Consider the following 24,052-nt stretch of genomic DNA (forward strand, 5'->3'; position numbering starts at 1 on the left):
ACCCTTTTATTATATATATTGGATAATTTTATGGTGTATATCTAGAAAGGTATGTGCCGATGCCTAATTTATGTGTTTTCAGCTCGTGAATAGTTTTCGATGCGAATTTTTTATGACCATGTTTATGATAGTTATTTAAAGCTGTAACGGCCCTAAGGTAGGGTACGTCTGCCACATACTCGTAATTCTAGGGTTTACGAGTATGTAAGGCACTTGACCAAAATAATTAAATAAAATGATACGAAGAAATACAGAAAAATTTAAAACTTTTATATAAACTTATTAGAAGAAATTATTACACGTATGAATACTTTAAATTTAAGGCAGCCATATGAAAACTCTAAACCATTATTGCATTGCTACTGAGTCCGTGCTCCACAAGTTGCTCAATAGCTAAAGCCACACCTGGAAAAATGTTGGAAAATAACGTAATGAGCTAACGCTCAGTAAGCAAATCTCATGCATACACATACACATGAATGTCGTGAGTTTGTAGTGCACATATACTAATATGCTGACTTATATACTTATGCATTTCATTTATTGCTCATGCACTTTCAAACTTTACTTTTATGCTCTTTCTTTTAGTTTCACATTTTTATGGGCCCAATATCACTTGTGCACACTGTTTGATTCAGCCAATGCCTGCAGGGCTTGTTACACATATCATATAGAATCCCATGGGTTCTCCTCCGGCTAGCCATCATCTCAGCTAGGCTCATCATAACACTCATTTCATCGTTGCCATAGCTGCCATACTTATTACACATATGGAGGAGAAAGACGGAAACATGGCAAACATATCTGAATGGTCAGCTCTGACCTAGCCCACACTAGTGGGCAGCCACTATAAGTCTTATAGACTTCCGTCTTCTTCATTACACTTACTTGATTGCTTCATCAAAACAGTGGCACCATTTTTAAACATCTTATTATCACTTTGCTTAAGCCTTGTGTCATTAAAATGTTTAACTTTACATAAGACTTTTCAAGGCATTTCATAACTTTTCTCATATTCATATGCATGGTCTTATATCACATAATAATGTATCACATAACTGTACATGCCATGCATACATGCTGATGCTGAAATGCCAATGTTCATGTTCATGACTCATGTTGATGGTATTCAATCAAGGCATTGTATCACATCTCATATAACTCAAAACATCTTTAGTCATAATACATGAAGCTTTGGGTTGGTGGCGTTGTTATACCTTAACGTAGAGCTATGGCTCAGGTCTAAGGTTTCCAGCCTAAAAACTTAAACGCTTCATATATCATAACATATAACAAATCATGAACATAGAGTAATCCACATATCCATCAACATAAGAACACATACTTGCACATAATTCATATCATTCTTAACCAAGTAAGACATCTTTCACATATCACAGAATTCATCAATTACATATCACACAACACCCTTATGGTGTTCATATAACCATTCTTCACATACTTATCATATGCATCATCATCATACCATACTTAACTCATCAGATGTACACAATCAATGTAGTCATGCATCTTACACTTAAGCACAAAAGGTGAGATTTACTTACCTTAGGTCCTTAGCTTATTTTAAAACGGCTCACCAAGAGTCAATCAATCAAATCCATACAAATCCTATTCAAGGCACATCATTTATTAAATTCTATCAAAATCATAAATATACACTATTGATAGTGTATATTAATAATACCAGAAACTATATAAATGATAATAATAAATTATTATCAACGTAATGCAAATAACTCTTCATATAAAACAATGCTTTAAACCTTGCTCATAAGATAATGTACTCTTATGATAATAATAATAATAATCCCAACAAAATAATAATTATCGTCTATAATTAAACTTATTTCGATATTAATAACAAAATACTTCAATGGCAATACGTATATGAATGTATATATTCAAATAATCATTTTATAAAAGAAATCATATTTTTAACATAAAGTTGTAATAATCAATATAATGATAATAATATAAATATAAATATTTCTATTATTATTAAATAGTCATAATATCAATTCCAGTGATATAATAAATATACTTTCTCCAAAATTCACTGGTCTTACAAATATCAATAACTGTAAGAAACTAATATTTGATATTATTTTAATATTCAAATATTAATATACAATAATAATGGTTAGATAATAGGTTTACTATAAATCATACTTTTCATATATATATATATGAATCTGTATTCTTGATTTACTTAACAAAATAATAACAATAATAATTAAAATTACTTAATCATAATAATTTCCATATTAATATAAAATCAATTAAATATGTATTTTTATACTTTATTTAATATCTAATATTTTCTAGAAAATTGGACAGCACAACGGCTATAAAGTGGACAAACCCAAAATCAAAACCTGTATCAATATATATATAATCCCAGACAGCCAGTAAATTACAGAAAATATTTCATATATCAATAATATATAATTATATACTATAAATACACATAATAACAATTACTCTAATCAATCACAATTAAATCACAATATATAGGTTAGAGAAATTATACCAAAATGATCGGGTTCCACAACAAGTCAAACGATGATTTTCTGAGACTCAAAACGTACTTCAAAACCCCGAACACTAAGTTTCGACCGCCGGTCTACGGTGGATCGCGGTGGCTCGTGGTGGGCCCACCACCCAACTATGGTAGATGTAGGAACAAGTTATTGGGTTTTGAAGCCCACAACACGAGGAGCACGATGGTGGTGACGGATCGGCAAACGGATGCCCGAGGTGGCCGAATCGCAACTTTGAAGTCGCGGGGTGGCCGAACTTAAATCGAGTGGTTGAGGCGTTTAATCGGCGAGTGAGCTCTAGATTCCCGCGTGGGTCGATAGTTCGGAGGCCTCTGAATCCAACGGTCCGGCGCGTGGCTAAAAATGGTGGCCGGAAAGTACTCCTGCGTCGTCGGCAACAGTAATACGCAGAGGAGAGAGAGAGAGAGAGAGAGAGAGAGAGAGAGAGAGAGAGAGAGAGAGAGGGTTTTCTGAGGAGAGAGAGAGAGGGGTTCGGGTAAAAAGAAAGGCTGAAGCCTTTTCTTTTTTTTTTTCTTTTTTTTTTTAAATTTATTTTTAAAAATTACACTTGGACCCAAAATACTAAAATTCTTTTCAAATAAGCCCTTTAGCAAAACTTTCTTAATTTTATAAAAATCCCCAATTAAAATTATATGACATTCGGGTCCAATACTTGACTATTCAAGTTTCTCTCTCTTTAATCTCATTAAAAACATAAAATGATATTTTAAATACTATTTTTCCATTACTATTTCTTAAATTTGTAAACTTGTATATTTTATGTATAAAAACTCTGATTTATAATAAAAAAAAATGTATAATGAAAATGTTGGATATTACAATCCTTCCCCCGTTAAAATAATTTCGTCCTCGAAATTTCAAAATAAATTAGATAATCGAAGACAAGAACTACAATTACAAATAAACAGAACAACATTACACATCATAAGATTTTATTCACAACACTTACCTTCACCCCGAAAACAAAACTTATTCTTGACTTGTAATCCTTATCATATATAAAAGGCGAGGATATGTAAACACCTCACATGAGGACTACAATATAGAAAGAAAGGAAATAAGCTATAACAATAGTATAAATTACAATGAATGTATACGAAAATACAAACGAATCCTCATCATCCATACTTTTGAACACAAACCACATAACGTAGGAAGAGAAAATGACCATCATCATGAAAACATCCTTGATCTTCATGTCTTACAGTCAATTTTTTTTTTTTTTTTTTTTTTTTTTTTTTTTTGCATAAAATTAGATAACTAGAAAACAATTATATAGCCGATGAAGATTATTCTTTAAAACCAAGTCTTTATGAAACCCTTTCGTTGTCAAAACCGACTTCTTGCCCTGAATGAGAAATAGTGAGATAGGCCATTCATTAGGTACCAGTTCAGAAAAGCCTGACTCTCATTCTTTCTCTAAGAAAACATTTAAAAATCAAACTTGTTTCCAAATGTATAAAATAATAAAGGGCACATTGATACTATGCTAGAATGCAAATAACCGTGGCCACTCGGAAATTCACACACTTAGCTTAGTATCCCTTCATTGAATAAAACATGGGATAAGTCTTGACTGACCAATCCACCACTTCATCTACTAAAACGAATAATTCTCACATGTCTAATAAGTTAGACATGTCTCATTTCAACACCTATACCAATAATACTCAGTCATCACTTCACACAAGTAATACATTATCTTACTTTCGGAATAAAACAGCTAATATACTATAATTTAATCGCCGAAAGTAATTCACACTACAGAGTAATTCAGTAAATAACATTTATCACCTCGATTCATTCAACAATTTATAAATTGTTTCCATGTTCAAATCAGATCGCAAAATCAATAGAAGTGATTTCCATGTCGACAAAATTTAATAAGTTTGGCTTTCATCATCAGAGAGGATAGCGTAACACATTGAACAAGATAAAATCTGTGATATCTATCTTGAAAACAAACAAATTCAAGGATCCAATGACCCAACAGTTCAACTCATTTTTTCTATAAATAAAATTCATCACATACACACTAAAACACAATCAATCTCAAGCTTTTGAAAACCAAATCATTATTACTTCCATCCATTACTCAAGCTAAGCAACCCATGGCATCCTCATCATCTCAGCTGAACTTAGACCTAACTTTAGCTTTACCTGAGCCAAATCTTCCCACTATCGAATCTTCACCACAAATTTCTGCACCCTTACCACAGCTAATGGTGTATCCTACGGTACACATCCCAGAACGAAATACTCAATTTCCCAGAGTTTGGCTTCCCAAATTTTATTCTGATACTGGCCTTGTCACGGTGGAGGATTCAGCTATGCTCGATAAAAAGGTGGCCATTAGTATAGGTCAAAGCATACTCACCCCTAAAGACCAAATAATTTTATCCCATAGGTCAGACCTACAAGCTGTAAAAGATTCCTTAGTTCTTACCACTCAGGCGGCAGCATCGGTCTCAAACCTAGGCCAACGAGTTCTTGCAAGAGAACAAGAGGTTGACCACTTGAAAAGGTATATAGAAACACAAAAACAAGAGATGATAACCATTAGAAATGCCAACAAGGGATTGACTCGAGAGAAGGAGAAGTTGGTTAAGGAGAATGAGACTTTAACTAAACTTCTTGCTAACTACTCAGTCGATATGAAGGAAAAATTTCAGACACTGCAAACTACTGGGGAGACCCTTAGAGTTGAACAACAAAAGTTGATCGACGAGGTAGAACGTGTCCAAAACCCCAATCCTTAATGTATTATGTATTTTTTTTTATATATCTATATATTACTACTGTTTTACTAAAGTCTCTTATTGTGTGTGCTCTCAGCAACAACCTAAAACTTTGCTCTCCAAAACACTAACCTGACATATTAACCCTTAACACACTAACTGAATTGATAGGTCACTTTCAAAGCTTGAGAATATCAATTAACAATCCAAACATCGACATCGATAAATCATCAATTATTTATCACATCAATAATAAAGGCATGCATTCAGATAAATAACAAACTTCAATTTCTCTACCGTGCATGAGAATATTCATTTAATCCAAACTCATACTTATATCATGGAAACTCAAACACACAATGAGTTTCTAATACAATTATACAGCATCATTAACATACATTAACTAAAATATGGATAAATTATACTAACCATTAACGTGTGGCTTGTCTTGTGGCGGAACTCAGTAGCATTTCAGATCCCAAAATCTAATAACATAACGAGTATACGACATCTACAAACTCAAAGCTCTGATACCATTTGTAACGGCCCTAAGGTAGGGTACGTCTGCCACATACTCGTAATTCTAGGGTTTACGAGTATGTAAGGCACTTGACCAAAATAATTAAATAAAATGATACGAAGAAATACAGAAAAATTTAAAACTTTTATATAAACTTATTAGAAGAAATTATTACACGTATGAATACTTTAAATTTAAGGCAGCCATATGAAAACTCTAAACCATTATTGCATTGCTACTGAGTCCGTGCTCCACAAGTTGCTCAATAGCTAAAGCCACACCTGGAAAAATGTTGGAAAATAACGTAATGAGCTAACGCTCAGTAAGCAAATCTCATGCATACACATACACATGAATGTCGTGAGTTTGTAGTGCACATATACTAATATGCTGACTTATATACTTATGCATTTCATTTATTGCTCATGCACTTTCAAACTTTACTTTTATGCTCTTTCTTTTAGTTTCACATTTTTATGGGCCCAATATCACTTGTGCACACTGTTTGATTCAGCCAATGCCTGCAGGGCTTGTTACACATATCATATAGAATCCCATGGGTTCTCCTCCGGCTAGCCATCATCTCAGCTAGGCTCATCATAACACTCATTTCATCGTTGCCATAGCTGCCATACTTATTACACATATGGAGGAGAAAGACGGAAACATGGCAAACATATCTGAATGGTCAGCTCTGACCTAGCCCACACTAGTGGGCAGCCACTATAAGTCTTATAGACTTCCGTCTTCTTCATTACACTTACTTGATTGCTTCATCAAAACAGTGGCACCATTTTTAAACATCTTATTATCACTTTGCTTAAGCCTTGTGTCATTAAAATGTTTAACTTTACATAAGACTTTTCAAGGCATTTCATAACTTTTCTCATATTCATATGCATGGTCTTATATCACATAATAATGTATCACATAACTGTACATGCCATGCATACATGCTGATGCTGAAATGCCAATGTTCATGTTCATGACTCATGTTGATGGTATTCAATCAAGGCATTGTATCACATCTCATATAACTCAAAACATCTTTAGTCATAATACATGAAGCTTTGGGTTGGTGGCGTTGTTATACCTTAACGTAGAGCTATGGCTCAGGTCTAAGGTTTCCAGCCTAAAAACTTAAACGCTTCATATATCATAACATATAACAAATCATGAACATAGAGTAATCCACATATCCATCAACATAAGAACACATACTTGCACATAATTCATATCATTCTTAACCAAGTAAGACATCTTTCACATATCACAGAATTCATCAATTACATATCACACAACACCCTTATGGTGTTCATATAACCATTCTTCACATACTTATCATATGCATCATCATCATACCATACTTAACTCATCAGATGTACACAATCAATGTAGTCATGCATCTTACACTTAAGCACAAAAGGTGAGATTTACTTACCTTAGGTCCTTAGCTTATTTTAAAACGGCTCACCAAGAGTCAATCAATCAAATCCATACAAATCCTATTCAAGGCACATCATTTATTAAATTCTATCAAAATCATAAATATACACTATTGATAGTGTATATTAATAATACCAGAAACTATATAAATGATAATAATAAATTATTATCAACGTAATGCAAATAACTCTTCATATAAAACAATGCTTTAAACCTTGCTCATAAGATAATGTACTCTTATGATAATAATAATAATAATCCCAACAAAATAATAATTATCGTCTATAATTAAACTTATTTCGATATTAATAACAAAATACTTCAATGGCAATACGTATATGAATGTATATATTCAAATAATCATTTTATAAAAGAAATCATATTTTTAACATAAAGTTGTAATAATCAATATAATGATAATAATATAAATATAAATATTTCTATTATTATTAAATAGTCATAATATCAATTCCAGTGATATAATAAATATACTTTCTCCAAAATTCACTGGTCTTACAAATATCAATAACTGTAAGAAACTAATATTTGATATTATTTTAATATTCAAATATTAATATACAATAATAATGGTTAGATAATAGGTTTACTATAAATCATACTTTTCATATATATATATATGAATCTGTATTCTTGATTTACTTAACAAAATAATAACAATAATAATTAAAATTACTTAATCATAATAATTTCCATATTAATATAAAATCAATTAAATATGTATTTTTATACTTTATTTAATATCTAATATTTTCTAGAAAATTGGACAGCACAACGGCTATAAAGTGGACAAACCCAAAATCAAAACCTGTATCAATATATATATAATCCCAGACAGCCAGTAAATTACAGAAAATATTTCATATATCAATAATATATAATTATATACTATAAATACACATAATAACAATTACTCTAATCAATCACAATTAAATCACAATATATAGGTTAGAGAAATTATACCAAAATGATCGGGTTCCACAACAAGTCAAACGATGATTTTCTGAGACTCAAAACGTACTTCAAAACCCCGAACACTAAGTTTCGACCGCCGGTCTACGGTGGATCGCGGTGGCTCGTGGTGGGCCCACCACCCAACTATGGTAGATGTAGGAACAAGTTATTGGGTTTTGAAGCCCACAACACGAGGAGCACGATGGTGGTGACGGATCGGCAAACGGATGCCCGAGGTGGCCGAATCGCAACTTTGAAGTCGCGGGGTGGCCGAACTTAAATCGAGTGGTTGAGGCGTTTAATCGGCGAGTGAGCTCTAGATTCCCGCGTGGGTCGATAGTTCGGAGGCCTCTGAATCCAACGGTCCGGCGCGTGGCTAAAAATGGTGGCCGGAAAGTACTCCTGCGTCGTCGGCAACAGTAATACGCAGAGGAGAGAGAGAGAGAGAGAGAGAGAGAGAGAGAGAGAGAGAGAGAGAGAGAGGGGTTTTCTGAGGAGAGAGAGAGAGGGGTTCGGGTAAAAAGAAAGGCTGAAGCCTTTTCTTTTTTTTTTTTTTTTTTTTAAATTTATTTTTAAAAATTACACTTGGACCCAAAATACTAAAATTCTTTTCAAATAAGCCCTTTAGCAAAACTTTCTTAATTTTATAAAAATCCCCAATTAAAATTATATGACATTCGGGTCCAATACTTGACTATTCAAGTTTCTCTCTCTTTAATCTCATTAAAAACATAAAATGATATTTTAAATACTATTTTTCCATTACTATTTCTTAAATTTGTAAACTTGTATATTTTATGTATAAAAACTCTGATTTATAATAAAAAAAATGTATAATGAAAATGTTGGATATTACAAAAGCTTCCTGCAAATGTTCAGGAAATTCCGAATAATTTACAGTGCCGAAAACTAGGTTCAAACATGTTGCATTTGTGACTATTTTTTTTTTTGTGTGCGTAGAAAATAACTTGTTTGAACCTAGTTTTAGATATTGTAAATTATTCAGAATTTCATAAAAATTTGCAGGATGCTCTAAATAACTACAATATGCATGGTCATAAAAAAAAATCATACCAAAAACTGTTCACGACTCAAAAAAAAACTTAAAAAGTATGCACTGGTGCATATTTTGTGAAGTATTATGTGTGTGTATATATATATATATAGATATTTAAAAAAAAAAAAGTTCTTATAAAAGGCAACCTTGGTGCTTGGTGCTCTCCTTTTAACTTTTCAGATATATATAGCCATATATAACATCTACATATCTATACAAACTTTGTTTTCTTGGCTCTCATGATGATGTTTTCATGCATATATACATATATGATCAATTCAATGCATGTTATATATATATATATATATGATTATTTAAGAATCTTTGTTAAGGATTTATATGTATATTTGTGATTAGTCAAATGAACCAACAGTGTTTGGTCAATTCAACTTTTAAGGCAGAAAGACTTTATTAAATATAAGACTTGTGCCACTCAAAATAGTGTTTTTCTTTATATATATATAATGTAAAGACCTAAATGATTCTCTCTATAGGTAAGGTATATAAATTGAGGTAGGAGCTGCCCTAATTGTTTTTTTCTTTCTCAACTTTCTTGCTTTATTTACTTGGCTCCCTATATAGCTTTTACTTTAAACGCTACTATTGTTTTCTTCATTGAATAATATTATATATAATAGTTATACTATAGGCTCTCTCTATATAAATATATATATATATGTAAGTATATATATATATAGCTTCTTTTGATAATTGAGCGAGTTTCTATTCCTGCTTACCCTTGTATATAAATTTATTAATAATGTCTTCCAACTTTTATTGCTTACGGCCAGTAGTCAGACAAATATAGTCAAATCTCTATGTTTCTTTTTCATATAATTATATATATATATATTTAGCTTTTATTATTGGTCAAATGTGTAAGAGAAAAAGAGCACAGCCCAGATAATTAGGTAACTTTAAATTATTTATATGTTTGAATAATTGAACATATATATCTATATATATATTGTGTCATTCATACACTCAAAAAATGATATCCGCTAGTTTATTAATAATATTTTATTTAATTGTTTTTGTTTGATTTAGTTGATTCTTTGGGATAAAATAATTTATCGAGACATCAAAGAAATTGACATTTTGGACTGTAGTTTTTATTTCATATACATGACTTTTTTTTAATATAATAAGGGAAAATACTAGTTTTGCTACGTGTTTTTCTAAATATTTGATCAGTTTTTGTGTTATGTTAAATAATAATTCATACTTTATTTTTTATAAAATGAATCAAAATAGTACTTTATAACTAATTTTGATAATTTTTTTTTTTAAATATAATCTTTTATTCTCATCTCCTCGGTCACTTTCTCCACTTCTTTGAACTCATTGCATCACTAACGACCCGAGAATTGATTTTATAATTGAAAATATTTTGCCCAAAATCAAGTCTAGGGTATTATTTTGATCTATTTTGTAAAACACGTGATTTGAATTGTCATTTAACAAAATACAGAGACCGATCATGTATTCAAAAGAAATACAAGAACTAAAATAATATTTTCCCCTGTAATAATGACAATTTTTTTTCTTTTTTACACATTTTTTTTAATTAGATCTATAGTGAAGAAAAGAGTTTTATTTTATGTCATGATTTACCTTGAAAGTTTTCAATTGTGTATTGATTGATTAAATTAGAACTACAAGTAAACTAAAAGATTGGAAAATGAAACAAATTTATATATATATATATATAAATTTAAAAAAAAGTATATTCCAAATAATTAATCATAGTTAATCAAAAGTAACTTCAATTGTTTAATCAATCACATTTTATGCAATTTACTTTTGCATAAGAAATACGAATCTATATTATTCAGACACAAAAAGTAGAAAGGTTGCGTGGCAATGAAGCAATATCACGAGTCTATATTAATTAGCCCATTAAGCATAATTAATGTATTTTTTAATTAATTACAGTATATTATATTCATACATACATAAATAAATGAGAAAAAAAATAATATCTCATGATTCTGCAAATGGACAAGAGCTAGCTATAGTCAACAAAAACAAAGTAATTAACATGTATAATTAAACTAAATAGAATAATAAACTGATTATTGGATCAAAAAGCAAGAAAAAATTGTACAATTCCATGTGTGGAACGTGATAATCTCATGTACACGTGTTAATGAGTTAATAATAATAATAATAATAATAATAATAATGTAATGAAAAGGAAAGAAAGACCTCTCAACAGCAGAATCCCCTTTTATTCAAATTTTCCAGCTATATATTAACCCACAAAAAGGAAAAATAAAACAAAAACGTTACCCTTTGTTAATTATTGATTTAATTTAATATATAAAAACATTATACATCAAGATTGATTTTCAATATCAAATCACTACAATAGTTGATCCAATTGCCTGAGTAGTCTCATGTTAGGTTCTTTTCACCTTGAAATTAAAGATATGAGTGGCCAAACAAGAGTGTGGTCCACATTGACATTTTATACAATAATTTAATCTTCACTCCAACAATGTTTTTTTTTCTTCTTTCGATTATTGTACAATCATATCTTGTAAGAATATTTATCCCCAAATAGATCTTGTACAACTTATATGAAAATAATAATAATAATAATAAGAAGGGAATTTACTTTTTTTTTTGTTACGTTGTGATTTTGCAAAGTATCATTTTGGTACCATTTGTTTTCAACAATGCTTATATAGTACCCTATATTTTAAAATCATACATATTTGGTATTCTAGATTTGGATTTGATAGATAAAATTTTGTCTATATGACCAAACTATCATCAATTATATGTAATTAAGTAATTAAATATAAATTTGAAACTTATATAATTGAAAGCATTTTGATTAAATTTGTAAAATTTTATTAATTAAATTTGAGTTTAGGGTATCAAATATGTACGATTTCAAAATACAGGGTACCAAATGAACATTATTGTAAACACAGGATACAAAAATGATACTTTGCAAAAACACAGGGTACCAAATCGTTACTAACCCTAATAATAATAATAAAAGTAATAAAAATCAGTTCAGTTGTTTGGACCAAAGTATCATAATTAGGGCTTCATTTGGTGTGTTTTTTGTTTTTTTGGGTTGGGATAGTGATGCTTCATCAACCCTTTAATCATGCTTTTTCTTACTTCACCCCTTTTCTAAATGCTTTCATTTTCCATCCATCTTGTCGAAATGGGCAGAATAATTAGTCAAAATAGGGTTTTCACATGCAAATTAGATTTTCTTTCCATTCACTTGAAAAATTAATATTCTGTGGGGGGGCATAACATGACCACACTTTAGCATAAGAAAAATCTTTAACTCTACCAAAACCTACCATCAAACCTATTTTGGTCAAAAATTGCCAATTTTTAGGCCATTGTGGTTAGTAGTGGTGCTTGTAATAATAGTACATTTTAATTGGATTTACTAAAGGTATCCAAATAAAAGAGGGTGAGGGAATTGGTATATAAAGTTAAGAACAATAATTAGTTAGCAAAAGTAGTTAGTAATTCAAATGTAAAAATACTTTAAAATGTAAAAAGATTAAGTCAAATTGACACTTGACTAAGACTAACACTTTTTTATCTCCTTAAAGAGCGGATTAACCTGATTTTATGAGGTTTAGAACCACCACTAATTCTGGAAATAATCATAGGTTTTAAAAAAATAAGAGAAAAATAAAAACCTTGCTTTATAGAAAGGTGTGGACACAACAATGAATTGATTATTTGATTAGTTAAATAATAAGAAGTTTCTTCAAAGAAAAAAAATAAAGAGATTACCATGTAAAGATGGTAGGGCACAAGGATTATCTCCTGAAATGTACTTTTGCTTTTCTTTGTGATCTTTTGAAAAGTAGTATCCCTCTCTATGTGCCCATCATTTTCTCACCCACATATAATGTCTTTCCCCCATTTTCTTTACCAAAATAATATAACAAAAGACAAGTTAAATATAGTGAGACAGACCAATATAAAGTTTCATTCATATGATAATTTAATTTCACTACTCTTTTTGAAAGATTAGAGTTGAACAGGGTTTGATGTAGCCATCAAGATACTTGAGAAAGCAAAACTAAGTTGCTTATTCACTAGGCCAGAGCTGATAATGATCTTTCATAAAAGTAAACTAGAAAAATAAAGGAGGGTCTTTACCTCAGTTTGGGAAGGAAAGAAGGGGACATTGCAGCCCTACAAAAAAAAAATCATGTAGGAAAACAAGTATATATAGATATAGATATAGATATAAATATATACAGAAGTTGGGAACTGCCAGTCCAGAAAAAGAATGAGAACTCATTTATTCTTATATATATGCCAAACAACTTTCCCAATTTGAAACAGGATCACATGAAAGTTGGTATTGATGTCAAATTCAAATGAATTCTGGTGTCAGATCAGTTAACCAAGGATAAGGTAGCCTCAAGTGGCTAGAACAAAAATGGAATTTCAACCGGACAGATTGAAACAAGTTCTTCTGATTGACTCTGCTTCCTTTAACAAAAATTGCAATGAACAAAAGGTGTACCTTTCTTAGTTTTATATCTCATTTCCATTTAAGGGACTGCCTGATTCCGGTATAGATGAGTCCCAACGACCGACCAATCAAGCAAACTAAAAAGAATGAGATGGCATCGGTTACTTTGTTGATAACAGCTCTAACAAATGGCATTCCAATGTCGGACAGCTCTAGTAATAGGCTGAAGTAATACCTCCTACAACAACACACAAATCAACCATAATCCTCTTTGGAGTTTATTTGGAAACGATGAAACAGAAATTATCACTTTAAACATTATAAAGTAAAAAGGGCAAAAAGGGGGAAATGGCAACAAGAGCTTACCACCCTGCCAGGGCCCTCAATTCCTTTGTCCGCTTAACTGACATGGAAAAGTGGTTTAGGGACACATAGGTTAATGAAGATGGTGCAATTTTAGATTTGTTCTGGATAAGCCTTTTCCACCAAGAATTTTCTGTAGAACTATTGGTTGGTTCCTCAACTAGGCGTCTTTGAAGTGTGCATAGGTCAAAGCGATCTTCATACATTGACACAACTGCCTCCAAATTTTGATACAGCCACTGATTTAAAGCTACCTAATGATGAGGTCATTTCTTGATTAAATTTGGAATTCATGTTAGTGTACCAAAATAGAAATAAACAAGAAGTTGTGTACTTAAAATCTACAAATAAAAGCTTTCCTTCTAGACCCAAAAATCACATCTATTCTGTGTAAGTCCTCGAAGCATTCTGGTTACAGTAATTGAAAACATGATGATTACTCATTTCTATATAAGTTAATATGATGGCTCAGAAAAAAATTCTAAAAAACAAAGTGATGCCCTATTATTCATATAAAGGAAAGAAATAGAACGCCTAGGCACATAGCAGATCAATAGTATCATGCAAGAGACAAGTTCAATAAACAACACCATGCGAAGATGATTACTAAGCTCCAGTGCTTCACAAGGGTGTACCTCATTGCGTAATCTTTGAAGAGCTCGTGTTGACAAAGTACATAATGCCATGCACAAGTTATTCATTTCATTCGAGACATTACTATCAACAGAAATAAGCTCTAAATATATGCTTGCCATCCCATCAGCTATATTTACCAACAAATCTTCCAATATGGAAATTCCATTTGAAAAAAACAAGCTCTTGTCATAATAGCAATCCTCCCTGATAAAAATACATATGAAGGTAAGCACACTCATAAAAGTTAAAGACATGTTAATTACAGAATGCAATGAACAAAGAGAATAACATTGGTCTAAAGTCAAGCGAAAATACCTTGCCAATGAGAAAATTCTTCTTAAGGAACATTATGTGTAGAGTGCATATGCAGCAGTAAAAGATTATGGCAATCAACATCAAACAGAGACAAGTGCTCATCTGTTAATTTAAGTACTTTATGAGAGGTTATTTTTTACAATATTTATTGTGCTGCATGTGGCCACATAACTTTAAAGGGAAGTATTCTGCAAAATCAATCGGGATACTAGCTTATTTCGTTCAGAAATTCAGACAGTGGTGTAATTTCTGATAATTTACACAATGACAGTTACATAAGAATTGTATCATTTGTATTTATAGAACTGCAGCAACTTAATCAAAATATACAAGCAAACACAATAGATAAATGATGATATGCTAACAGATAAGATTAAATACACAAGACACGCATAAATGATTTACCTGATAGAACCAAAACAAAGAAAGCACAATAAATCTGCATAAAGATCTTCCTTGCCTGAATTCTTTATGTTCAGCAGAATAGTGTTGTCTCCATTTAACTTTGCACCCAACAATGAAACAAGTGCCTTAAAAGAAGGGTACAGAAAAACATCAGCTGTAGAAATATTACAGAAAGGTACATTGAATTTCGAAACTAACCTTGTCAAGATTGATGCTTGCAAGGGCGTGCTCCCTTTCCAGCCAAGTCATGCACACAGGTTGACATGATTTTCCAATCACTCTAGAAAAAACAATCAACCTATCATACAAGTCGATAGATTCAGTGTTTGATATATTATTCACCTGCATGATCAAAATAAAATAAAAATGTAAGCTAGCATCATAGCGCAAAGAAAATTAGTTCAAGGAACTGACATATGGAACAAGTAAGATTAAATCTGTCTAGAAGACGTATGACAAGAAGAATTTTACTAGATAGTGAGAATTGTTGAATTAAATAATTGGGGAACAACTAGTCCATCTAATATAATCAGATTGCTCATCAGCTATATCATTCTCATGTATTAAATTTATATTTCCACCCTGAATAGAAGATTTCTAAAAATTTCACTTTCTAAAATATTAGATTAATCAGCCATATAATCATCAACTAATTTAAAAATCATCACATTTCACAAATAAAACAGTGAAATTGTTGTACATAGTATTTAAGAGTTATGGCCATTAATTAAATGATAACAGTTCAAATTAGCAGGTCTAGTATTAAAAAAATTCTGAACCTTTAATGAATTGGAATGCATAAACTCTTGCAATAAAAAAAAGTTTAACAAAGTAATTATTGCTAAAACAAGAACACAGATCTTACCTCTTCCTCAATTTGCTGAAAAGTAACCCAGAGCAATCTTAATCTTGGACCATCCGCAAGGGCACTCAAATTTAAAGGTCGTTTTGGACGTAGCTCACTGTATTCAAGAATCCTATTTCCCAAAACATCTCCACGTTCAAAGGCATCCAAAGAATCCAAAAGTTTCCTTTTAACGATATCTAAAACATACTTTGGATTAGCTAGGTCTTTGTTTGTTGTTGAGCTGCAATTAACAGAAGATCCCTAAGTAACTAAGTGAAATAATAACAAGTAAATCTGAAGATAGAAGCATTACATGATCTGTCAGTAACTGAGAAACTTATATTTTATTCCAACAACAGAACATGAAACTTCAATTTTTTGAGATGCATACCCTTACCTACCAGAAGAGGTTGAACTTCCAGAAACATTGCTGTCACTGGAGACATCCTTTCTATAAGGCTGCCTAATAGGAATTACACCAGCCATATAAGTAAGAAATATACTTGACATCAGAAGTATCTGATCAACAACTGGTACCCAAGTAGAAGCCGTTGCACCTTCAGAGTTTACCAATGATCCTAAACAGGTACAATTGAAAGTTGCCCTCCTGGACCAAAGACTTGCGCTCAAGTTTGAGAAGCCAGGAACACTAAGCTCGCTCATTTTCAACCCCGGTGACTGCATAGAGTTGCGGCTTCCATGTGAATACTTCCTGTAGTCATAACTACAACTAATAACCGTGTTGAGCTTGAAGAGCATAAAACCAAAACATATACATTGGTGGTGTAACAAACTGGTAAAAATTTCTACTCAACTGGCTCAAAATAGCAAACAGAGATATCTAATATCGTGAAACACTAATAAGCAAGCAAGCAAACCTTTGTACTATTCTGATATGTGATTTCCGGGGTGAGAATCCCTTTTGTTTGATGGTACAACTTATCCGCGTATGCAGCTTAACACATGACATCGACGGCACATACTCTGCCATAAGTGAATAAAAGGAACTCCTTTTCCCTTCAATCAACACAATGAATAGCAAGCATACTCAATGGAATGAGTATAACCAACCCCACCTACAATCACTAAATGAGCATCAAAATTTGATATTGAAAACCCAGAAAACAACTAACACAAGCAATTAATCAACTAGCATTGGTTTAAAAAACTGAAAAAGTTGTATACAAGAATGAGAAAACAAAAGCAAACTACTCTCATTTCCTATTCCAACATCTTTGGAACAAGTCAAACAAAGAGATACAAAATGTACCTATACAAAACCTCCTTTCTCACCCTTCCCAAAATACAATCCTCCATTAACAGCTTAAAATTACAGAAAATACCACTCTACCTCAGAAGATTCCATACACAAATGCATTCATTTACCAAAAAAAAAAAAAATCAAATAAGACAATAACAAAATCAAACTGTAATGTAAATGTACCGAATTGAATTGAGAAGAGACTTCAACTAGGGTTTGAGAAATTGATAGTGAGAATGTTCGATTCGAATGAAGGGAGATGAGAGTGAATCGATGAGGATTGGGGTTGTGCGTACCTGATTTCCTCCCAAAATCTCGAACCGTACAAGAACAAGGTACGCTAGTACTACTCTACTGTGAATTTATTACTAAACGGCTGCGTTTTGAGCTCAACCCCGCAATTTTATTTTTTTCATTTTCTGTTTTGTATTTATTTAATTAAATAGGAAATGGGCAGTTGACCAAACCCATTTCCAATGAATAAGTCATCGAATAAAGCAATTTAGTATTTCAATATAAAATAATTAATAGCTGATTGTATTATTGGAGAAAATTTTAACTCTAAAATTATTATTATAATTAAAATATTATGAAATATAAAGTCAACAAGGGGTGGTGGCGCAGTTGGCTAGCGCGTAGGTCTCATAGCTACTGAGTGATCCTGAGGTCGAGAGTTCGAGCCTCTCTCACCCCAATATTTTGATTTTTTTTCCGTTTCTTTGAAACGTTGTCGTTTATCAGCTATTATGTCGTTGTTTAAAAAACATCGTGTTTTCTGATAATTTGTCGTTTTTATGAGAAGTTGTCGTTTTAAAAAATTATGTTGTTTTCTCATAATAATGTTGTTATCTTGAATTTTCTCAATTAAAAGTTATGCTAATATACTCTATCCCCAATATCATTCACTCAATCAACAAAACTTTTCATAATATGAATTTTATTTTTCGTCAAATAACCCAGTAGATTTGTGTGATCTTTAATGTTTTTATTTTTCATATGTGAATCACTACTGCAATTGAAAAATATTTGGGGTTTCTAATATTGAGCGGTCGGGATAAAACTCGACTCTTTAGTACTATTAAGGAGAAGAGTTGGTCGAAATTAATTCATGGAATTCTATATTATTTTGTCTATACCAACATATATGTCATATCTTGTTTTTAATTACCATCGAGTTTTTGTGATGAGTTGGAATCATTGATGGCTCGATATTGGTGGATGATTAAAGATTTAATTATTTAGCGCCCACGAGGATGGAATATGGAATTGTTGAATCAATATTTCAATGTCACTGATAAAGAGTGTATATGTGTTGTTCTTCTTAGAAGGTTGATGGACCCAAAATTGATAAATTTTAAATATTAATAACTCGTAAGCACACAAATATTTGTGTAAGGACGAGGTCGAACCCAAATGAATTGACTAAAATAAAAAATAAATTATTTTAAACTAAAAATAAATAAATTATAACTTAACTCTAAAGATTGATAAGATTTAATGTCAAAAAAATCAAATATTGAAAATAAAGATATTTAAGAGAAGAAAGATAAACAAGATAGAATTGTAAGCAAGTTGTAATAGAAAAATTATTAAGATAATACAATCTACAAAATATAAACTTAATAATATTTATAAGTATATTGATAATAAAAATTAATCAAACTATCACTTCTTCAAACTAGATTTTCTATTTAAGCTTGAGTTATCATATAAATATAAGTTTTATCTTCACTATTAATATTATAATTTTAAAGTATTTAGTGTAAATCAATCTAATGAAAAAAAAATATAAAAAAACATTACTTATAAGACAAAACATAATATTTTTGTTCTAAGCTTTGATATGCTCGATTTAATGGCACACCTTAATAAAAGAATATCATAATATCATGATTTTGCACAAATGAAGATCAAGGTGTAAATATCTTTCAATAATAAAAAATACAATATATTAAAGATGAAATAAGATATTTGAAGAAAAAAATCCATAGACTTTATTGCAGAAAAATAGGAAATCACAATACAAGATAAATATTATCTAATTACATACTGTTTGATCATTACCTTAATAATCTTAAAAATATTATAAACTTATAACTATAATATAAAATACAAACATAATTAGAAAAATTTGAAGGATAACTCTTCCTCTAAAACTAAATGAAAAATTAACCAAAAAAAATAAGATAAAGAGAATGATATGGTTTTGAAATGTAGTTACAATAATTAATTTAAATTGATTAAATTAAATTTCAAATGAAGAATAATACGACATAATTAGTGTATAAAGATGTCTTGAGCCATGAGAAGGTGAATTTTGGAGTGTAATAATAGATTTTGTAGTGAAATATATAGAAAAAATTGGTAAAAAAAAACATTTGTGAGACAATGGGACAATGAGACCATTTGTGGGCTCAAGAGAAAGGATGGCAGGCCGGGCTTGAGGCAGGCGGTTGGGCCGTGGGAGTGCAGGCGGGCTGGGCTGGCTGTCCTGGGCGTGTTGTAGGGAGGCGGGCCTGGAGTGATTGATGGGCAGGTAAGCCTCACTGAGAGTGCTGGTGGCTAGGTGGTTGTAGGCCTGAAAGCTTGCTGGGCCGTGGGCTTTGAATATCATATTTTCTTTTTCTTTCTTCAACAATGCCATCTTTTCCATTCTAATTTCAGTTTTATTTCTCGCTTTTCAAAAATGCAACATACTCCGTACAAATAAATATAAATAAATTAAAGCTAAATATTTTCAATAATAAAATATGCAACATAAGTGTCATGAAAATATTAATTAAAACTTAATTTACTTTAACATTTAAGCTCAATAAAAGTGCATTTTTTTACTTCTAACTTAACAATACTAATTCAAATAATTAAACTACAATATATTGCAATAAAATATATATAAATCTAAAAAAATTATAATAAGACTAATAAATTCAAAAATTACTTGAAAACTTAATAAACTACTTAAAAACTCAAAGACTGAGCAACAATTAGCATAAAAATTGTAGTAAAATAACTCTATTTTGTAGAGTTATTATAGGTTTCTAAAAATGGATTCATGGTTATGGCTTTTTTTTCTTTTCAGGATGGTAATTATTATGTGAAAATGGTTATTTTTTTATTTTTTGCAACAACCACTCCTTAAAGAGAGATATATTTTCTTTATGGTTGAAGACGTTTTGGAAATCACATTTGCCAAAGAAAATACTATCATTGGTTTGGCGAGGCTTTCATAATATTCTTACTTCATCATGTTTGTTAAAAAAGAAAGTGCTTTTGTCTCCAATGTGTCCCCTTTGTGCTTATTCCGTCAACACTAACCGTCGTGTCATTTTTGGGTGTCCGACTTGCAAGAAGAATTGGAAGTTATTGCATTTTACTATCACATACAATATTAGTATGGAAGTATAATTTCAACAAGTTATTTTGAAAGCTTCGGAAGTGCTTTCTCAAAATTATTTTGAGTTGTTTCTACTTTCAGCTTGGTATATTTTGGGAGAAATGAATTAGATTATCCATGGTTGTGTTGCTCAAAATCCTAAAATAATAGTCAAACGCATAACAGTATTATTTATAAAATATGTTGCAATTCGAAAGTTAAGTGCTTTAAAAGCTTCGACGAAACGCCGATTGTTGCAACATTGGGAGTCTCCTCGTATGGGTCACAATAAAATGAATGTTGATGTCGCTGTAACGTCCTGGTTACCCTCAGAACAGTTACGGTGAACCGGAAATTTGACTCGCTACCCGAGTCCTTTGGTTAAAAACGTGATCTAGGTGTTATTATGAGGTTAAGGTGAAAACCAGTAAAAAGGAAAGGGTACATTTCATTAAGTAATTAAATAAACTGCTCATGAGCCTTTTGAAATGTTTACAAGTAGTTCGTAATACAAAAGAGTTGCTATAGTTTCAAATTTACAATCCCCGCCGGCCTAAGTGGCAAAAGTAGGGTAAACCCCTAGTCCCTCTAAGAACGCCTTGACCGTGGCGGTCAAGCGGCCTTGTATGTACACCACGTCGCCCAAGCTCTCCACTCAGGGTTGGTTAAGCTTTTCCTTCCCTTTACCTGCACCACATAGCACCCATGAGCCAAGGCCCAGCAAGAAAACACAATAAGGCATGATATAATATCAACAACGATCATAATAACCATTCAGGACTATCAGTCCAACAAATAGGTGACAATAGCCAAAAGTCACAATAGTGAGCATCGCTCCCTCTAGCCATGTGACGATAGGGTCACCAGGGCTTAACTGATAAGTGATTCTTTCATAAGCTTGGTCAGGACAGGTGTATGGTGATTAGTCACCAACATAACCTTCCTCACGACTATAGAGTCGAACTATGGACAACGTCCCTTAGCCATGTGACAAACGGTCACCGGGGTCATATACCTTGGTTATAGTCATCTGGTCGTAGACCAGGCAAGCGCTTATAAGTTCTTCGACCCTAGAGTCGGTCTAGCATTAATGCCATAGAGCCATTCAATGCGTGATTCTCGACTTTAGAGTCGGTCCCTAACTAGTCAGTGTCTTTAGCAGGTAAACAACGTACATCAGCATTTAATATGCAATCCACGTCCACATATATCAACCAACATGCCTCAATGTCAAACCATGCATGTCATATACCTATACAGGGTACAACTGTAATCCTACACTGTTTTCTTACCTCTGGTTCGAGTGAGAATTATTATATGAACGACCCCTGAGAACGATTAACTTTTAAATTCCTTGACGGCCACCTGGTCATAACCAAATTATAGAATTTATCAATAAAAGTGATAACTGAGGGTTCCCAAACCAAATCCCAGCCCCTGAGACATCAAATACCACCCAACCGGGTACTAGGTCCAACCTCGAGGCCTATGGTTTGAATCCCCAAGCTAAAAACCACATTTTGGCAAAATTAGCCTTAAGGGCTGCGACCCTCCTCTGTTGCGCCGCGACGCGCCCTCAAACAGAGAGGGCTCCCTGCCTGCCAAACGCCAAGGGCCGCGGCGCACCCCTGCTACGCCGCGACGCCCAGCCCAGACCAGCTAGAACGCCCACGCACGAACAAGATTTTCCCTTGTGCAATTCCCTCCCAAACCAGTCCTTCAAACCTTCATAAAACCTCTTCCTAACCCACAATTAAACCCCCAAACAACACCCTTAGCTCACTCACATTAAACTCCAATCAAACTAACACTAAAACCCCCTTCGATTCACACCTCCCACATCAAAACTCTAAGGCTGAAACTAACAATCAAAACAGAGCATGTATAAAAACCAGTGGCTAAAGCTCACCTTGGAACCGGTTTTGGACCTCCCTCACAAGCTAAATCAAGTCTCCAATCCAGCCCTTAAGTTTCCCTAGCTTGAATCTCCACCAAGAACTCAAAACCCTCAAAGGAGAAGTGAAGAAGATGATGTACGGGAATGGAGGAAGCAAACCCCTGTTTTTGTTCTGTTTATTCTACCACCTTCTACAATCATAAAAGTCTCATATATCCACCCCTAGAATGACTAAATTGCCCTTGTGTCATCTAAAGCCTTCCAAGCTACTCTAGGGGTAAAGTTGGTACTTTTAGCTTAACCCGTTAATCATAATTAACGCTTCCCAATTCCCGCTAATCTCAATATCCTCAAACACCAATAATTCATATCCCGTTACCCTAAAATCCCCGGTAACGCCATAACCATAAATATCACCCCGAGACTCACCCCGAGCCCCGAGCTCAAACCTGTTATGACCAAACCGATAAATCATGTTTAAAGATCGTCTCATGTCGAAATACTCGAACCAATCCACATTATAATGTGGTCTCACAATATATCATTAACACGCAAATAAATATTCAATTATACCCTCAACGGGCCAAATTACCAAAACACCCCTGTAAACAAATGTGGACTCACATGCATGCATTTAGCATCATATTATAGTATAATTCTCATAAATTTGCATAAACACATTTAATGGCATAATTAAACAGTTATGGCCCTCTCGGCCTACTAATCCAGCCATTAACCATAATAGGGAATCCGGGGCATTGCAGTCGCTCTAGATGAATCATCTCAAATTATTGGCATTGATGCCATTGTTTGGGCTTCAATCGGGAAAGTCCTTGCTTGTCTTTTCAAACCTCTGATTAGTATATTGTTTTATGTTTCCCTTATATCATAATTTAACTAGCTTCATACTTATTTTCTGCTAAAGGGGATCTATTTCATTAATAGCTTAGTTAGGGCATTTTTTTAAAAATTTTATCTTTAATGATGTTACTTTTGTTATATAGTGATTTTGCAAGTTGTTTATTAGTTGTTCAAGTAGTGGTTGTAGCTTTGGATTGAGTTTTACATCTAGGATGTTCTTTTTTTATTATAGAATCAGATTGTTTGACATTAGTATTAGTTTTCTTCGAGAGATCCAAGTTTTTGAATGATTTGAGTTATTTATTAGA

The 24,052-nt window shown here is 32.2% G+C and overlaps 1 protein-coding gene, 1 long non-coding RNA gene and 1 other non-coding gene across 7 annotated transcripts; 1 reads left to right on the forward strand and 2 right to left on the reverse strand.

Moving 5' to 3' along the window:
• Window positions 1-249: 249 nt before the first annotated feature.
• On the reverse strand, window positions 250-9,070 carry LOC133783266 (uncharacterized). The gene is made up of 6 exons (XR_009870848.1): window positions 8,268-9,070; window positions 7,282-7,345; window positions 5,750-6,121; window positions 2,552-3,930; window positions 1,566-1,629; window positions 250-405 (listed from the first exon to the last, which is right to left on the reverse strand). It is a non-coding gene; the product is annotated as an uncharacterized LOC133783266 (long non-coding RNA).
• Window positions 9,071-13,370: 4,300 nt separating this feature from the next.
• Window positions 13,371-18,012, reverse strand: LOC133783271 (uncharacterized). Of its 5 annotated transcripts, none has more exons than XM_062222839.1 (9): window positions 17,910-18,012; window positions 17,231-17,428; window positions 16,750-17,076; window positions 16,371-16,593; window positions 15,704-15,847; window positions 15,506-15,630; window positions 14,785-14,989; window positions 14,153-14,403; window positions 13,371-14,024 (listed from the first exon to the last, which is right to left on the reverse strand). In XM_062222839.1, exons 2-9 carry the CDS (start codon window positions 17,341-17,343, stop codon window positions 13,856-13,858), a joined length of 1,557 nt encoding a protein of 518 aa, XP_062078823.1. In that variant the 5' UTR covers window positions 17,344-17,428; window positions 17,910-18,012; the 3' UTR covers window positions 13,371-13,855. The 5 variants fall into 5 exon arrangements, with proteins under 5 accessions (XP_062078823.1, XP_062078856.1, XP_062078829.1 ...); XM_062222872.1 differs by having other exon boundaries at window positions 16,750-17,064; window positions 17,910-18,010; XM_062222845.1 differs by having other exon boundaries at window positions 17,797-17,928.
• A 210-nt stretch (window positions 18,013-18,222) lies between these two features.
• TRNAM-CAU (transfer RNA methionine (anticodon CAU)) lies at window positions 18,223-18,307 on the forward strand. Its single transcript is given in 2 exon segments — window positions 18,223-18,260; window positions 18,272-18,307. It is a non-coding gene; the product is annotated as a tRNA-Met (tRNA).
• The last annotated feature ends 5,745 nt before the right edge of the window (window positions 18,308-24,052 follow it).

The sequence above is a fragment of the Humulus lupulus genome, chromosome 1 (assembly GCF_963169125.1).
Source record: "Humulus lupulus chromosome 1, drHumLupu1.1, whole genome shotgun sequence".
Taxonomy (NCBI): Eukaryota; Viridiplantae; Streptophyta; class Magnoliopsida; order Rosales; family Cannabaceae; genus Humulus; species Humulus lupulus.

Bases quoted from the DNA above. Each gene is read 5' to 3' on its own strand.
- LOC133783271 (XM_062222839.1), bottom strand. From the start codon at position 17,343: ATGGCAGAGTATGTGCCGTCGATGTCATGTGTTAAGCTGCATACGCGG. The intron at 16,594-16,749 runs GTAAGGGTATGC...TGTTAATTGCAG, and splicing joins AGTTCAACCTCTTCTGGTAG to CTCAACAACAAACAAAGACC. The intron at 15,631-15,703 runs GTTAGTTTCGAA...CCTTCTTTTAAG, and splicing joins CAAGCATCAATCTTGACAAG to GCACTTGTTTCATTGTTGGG.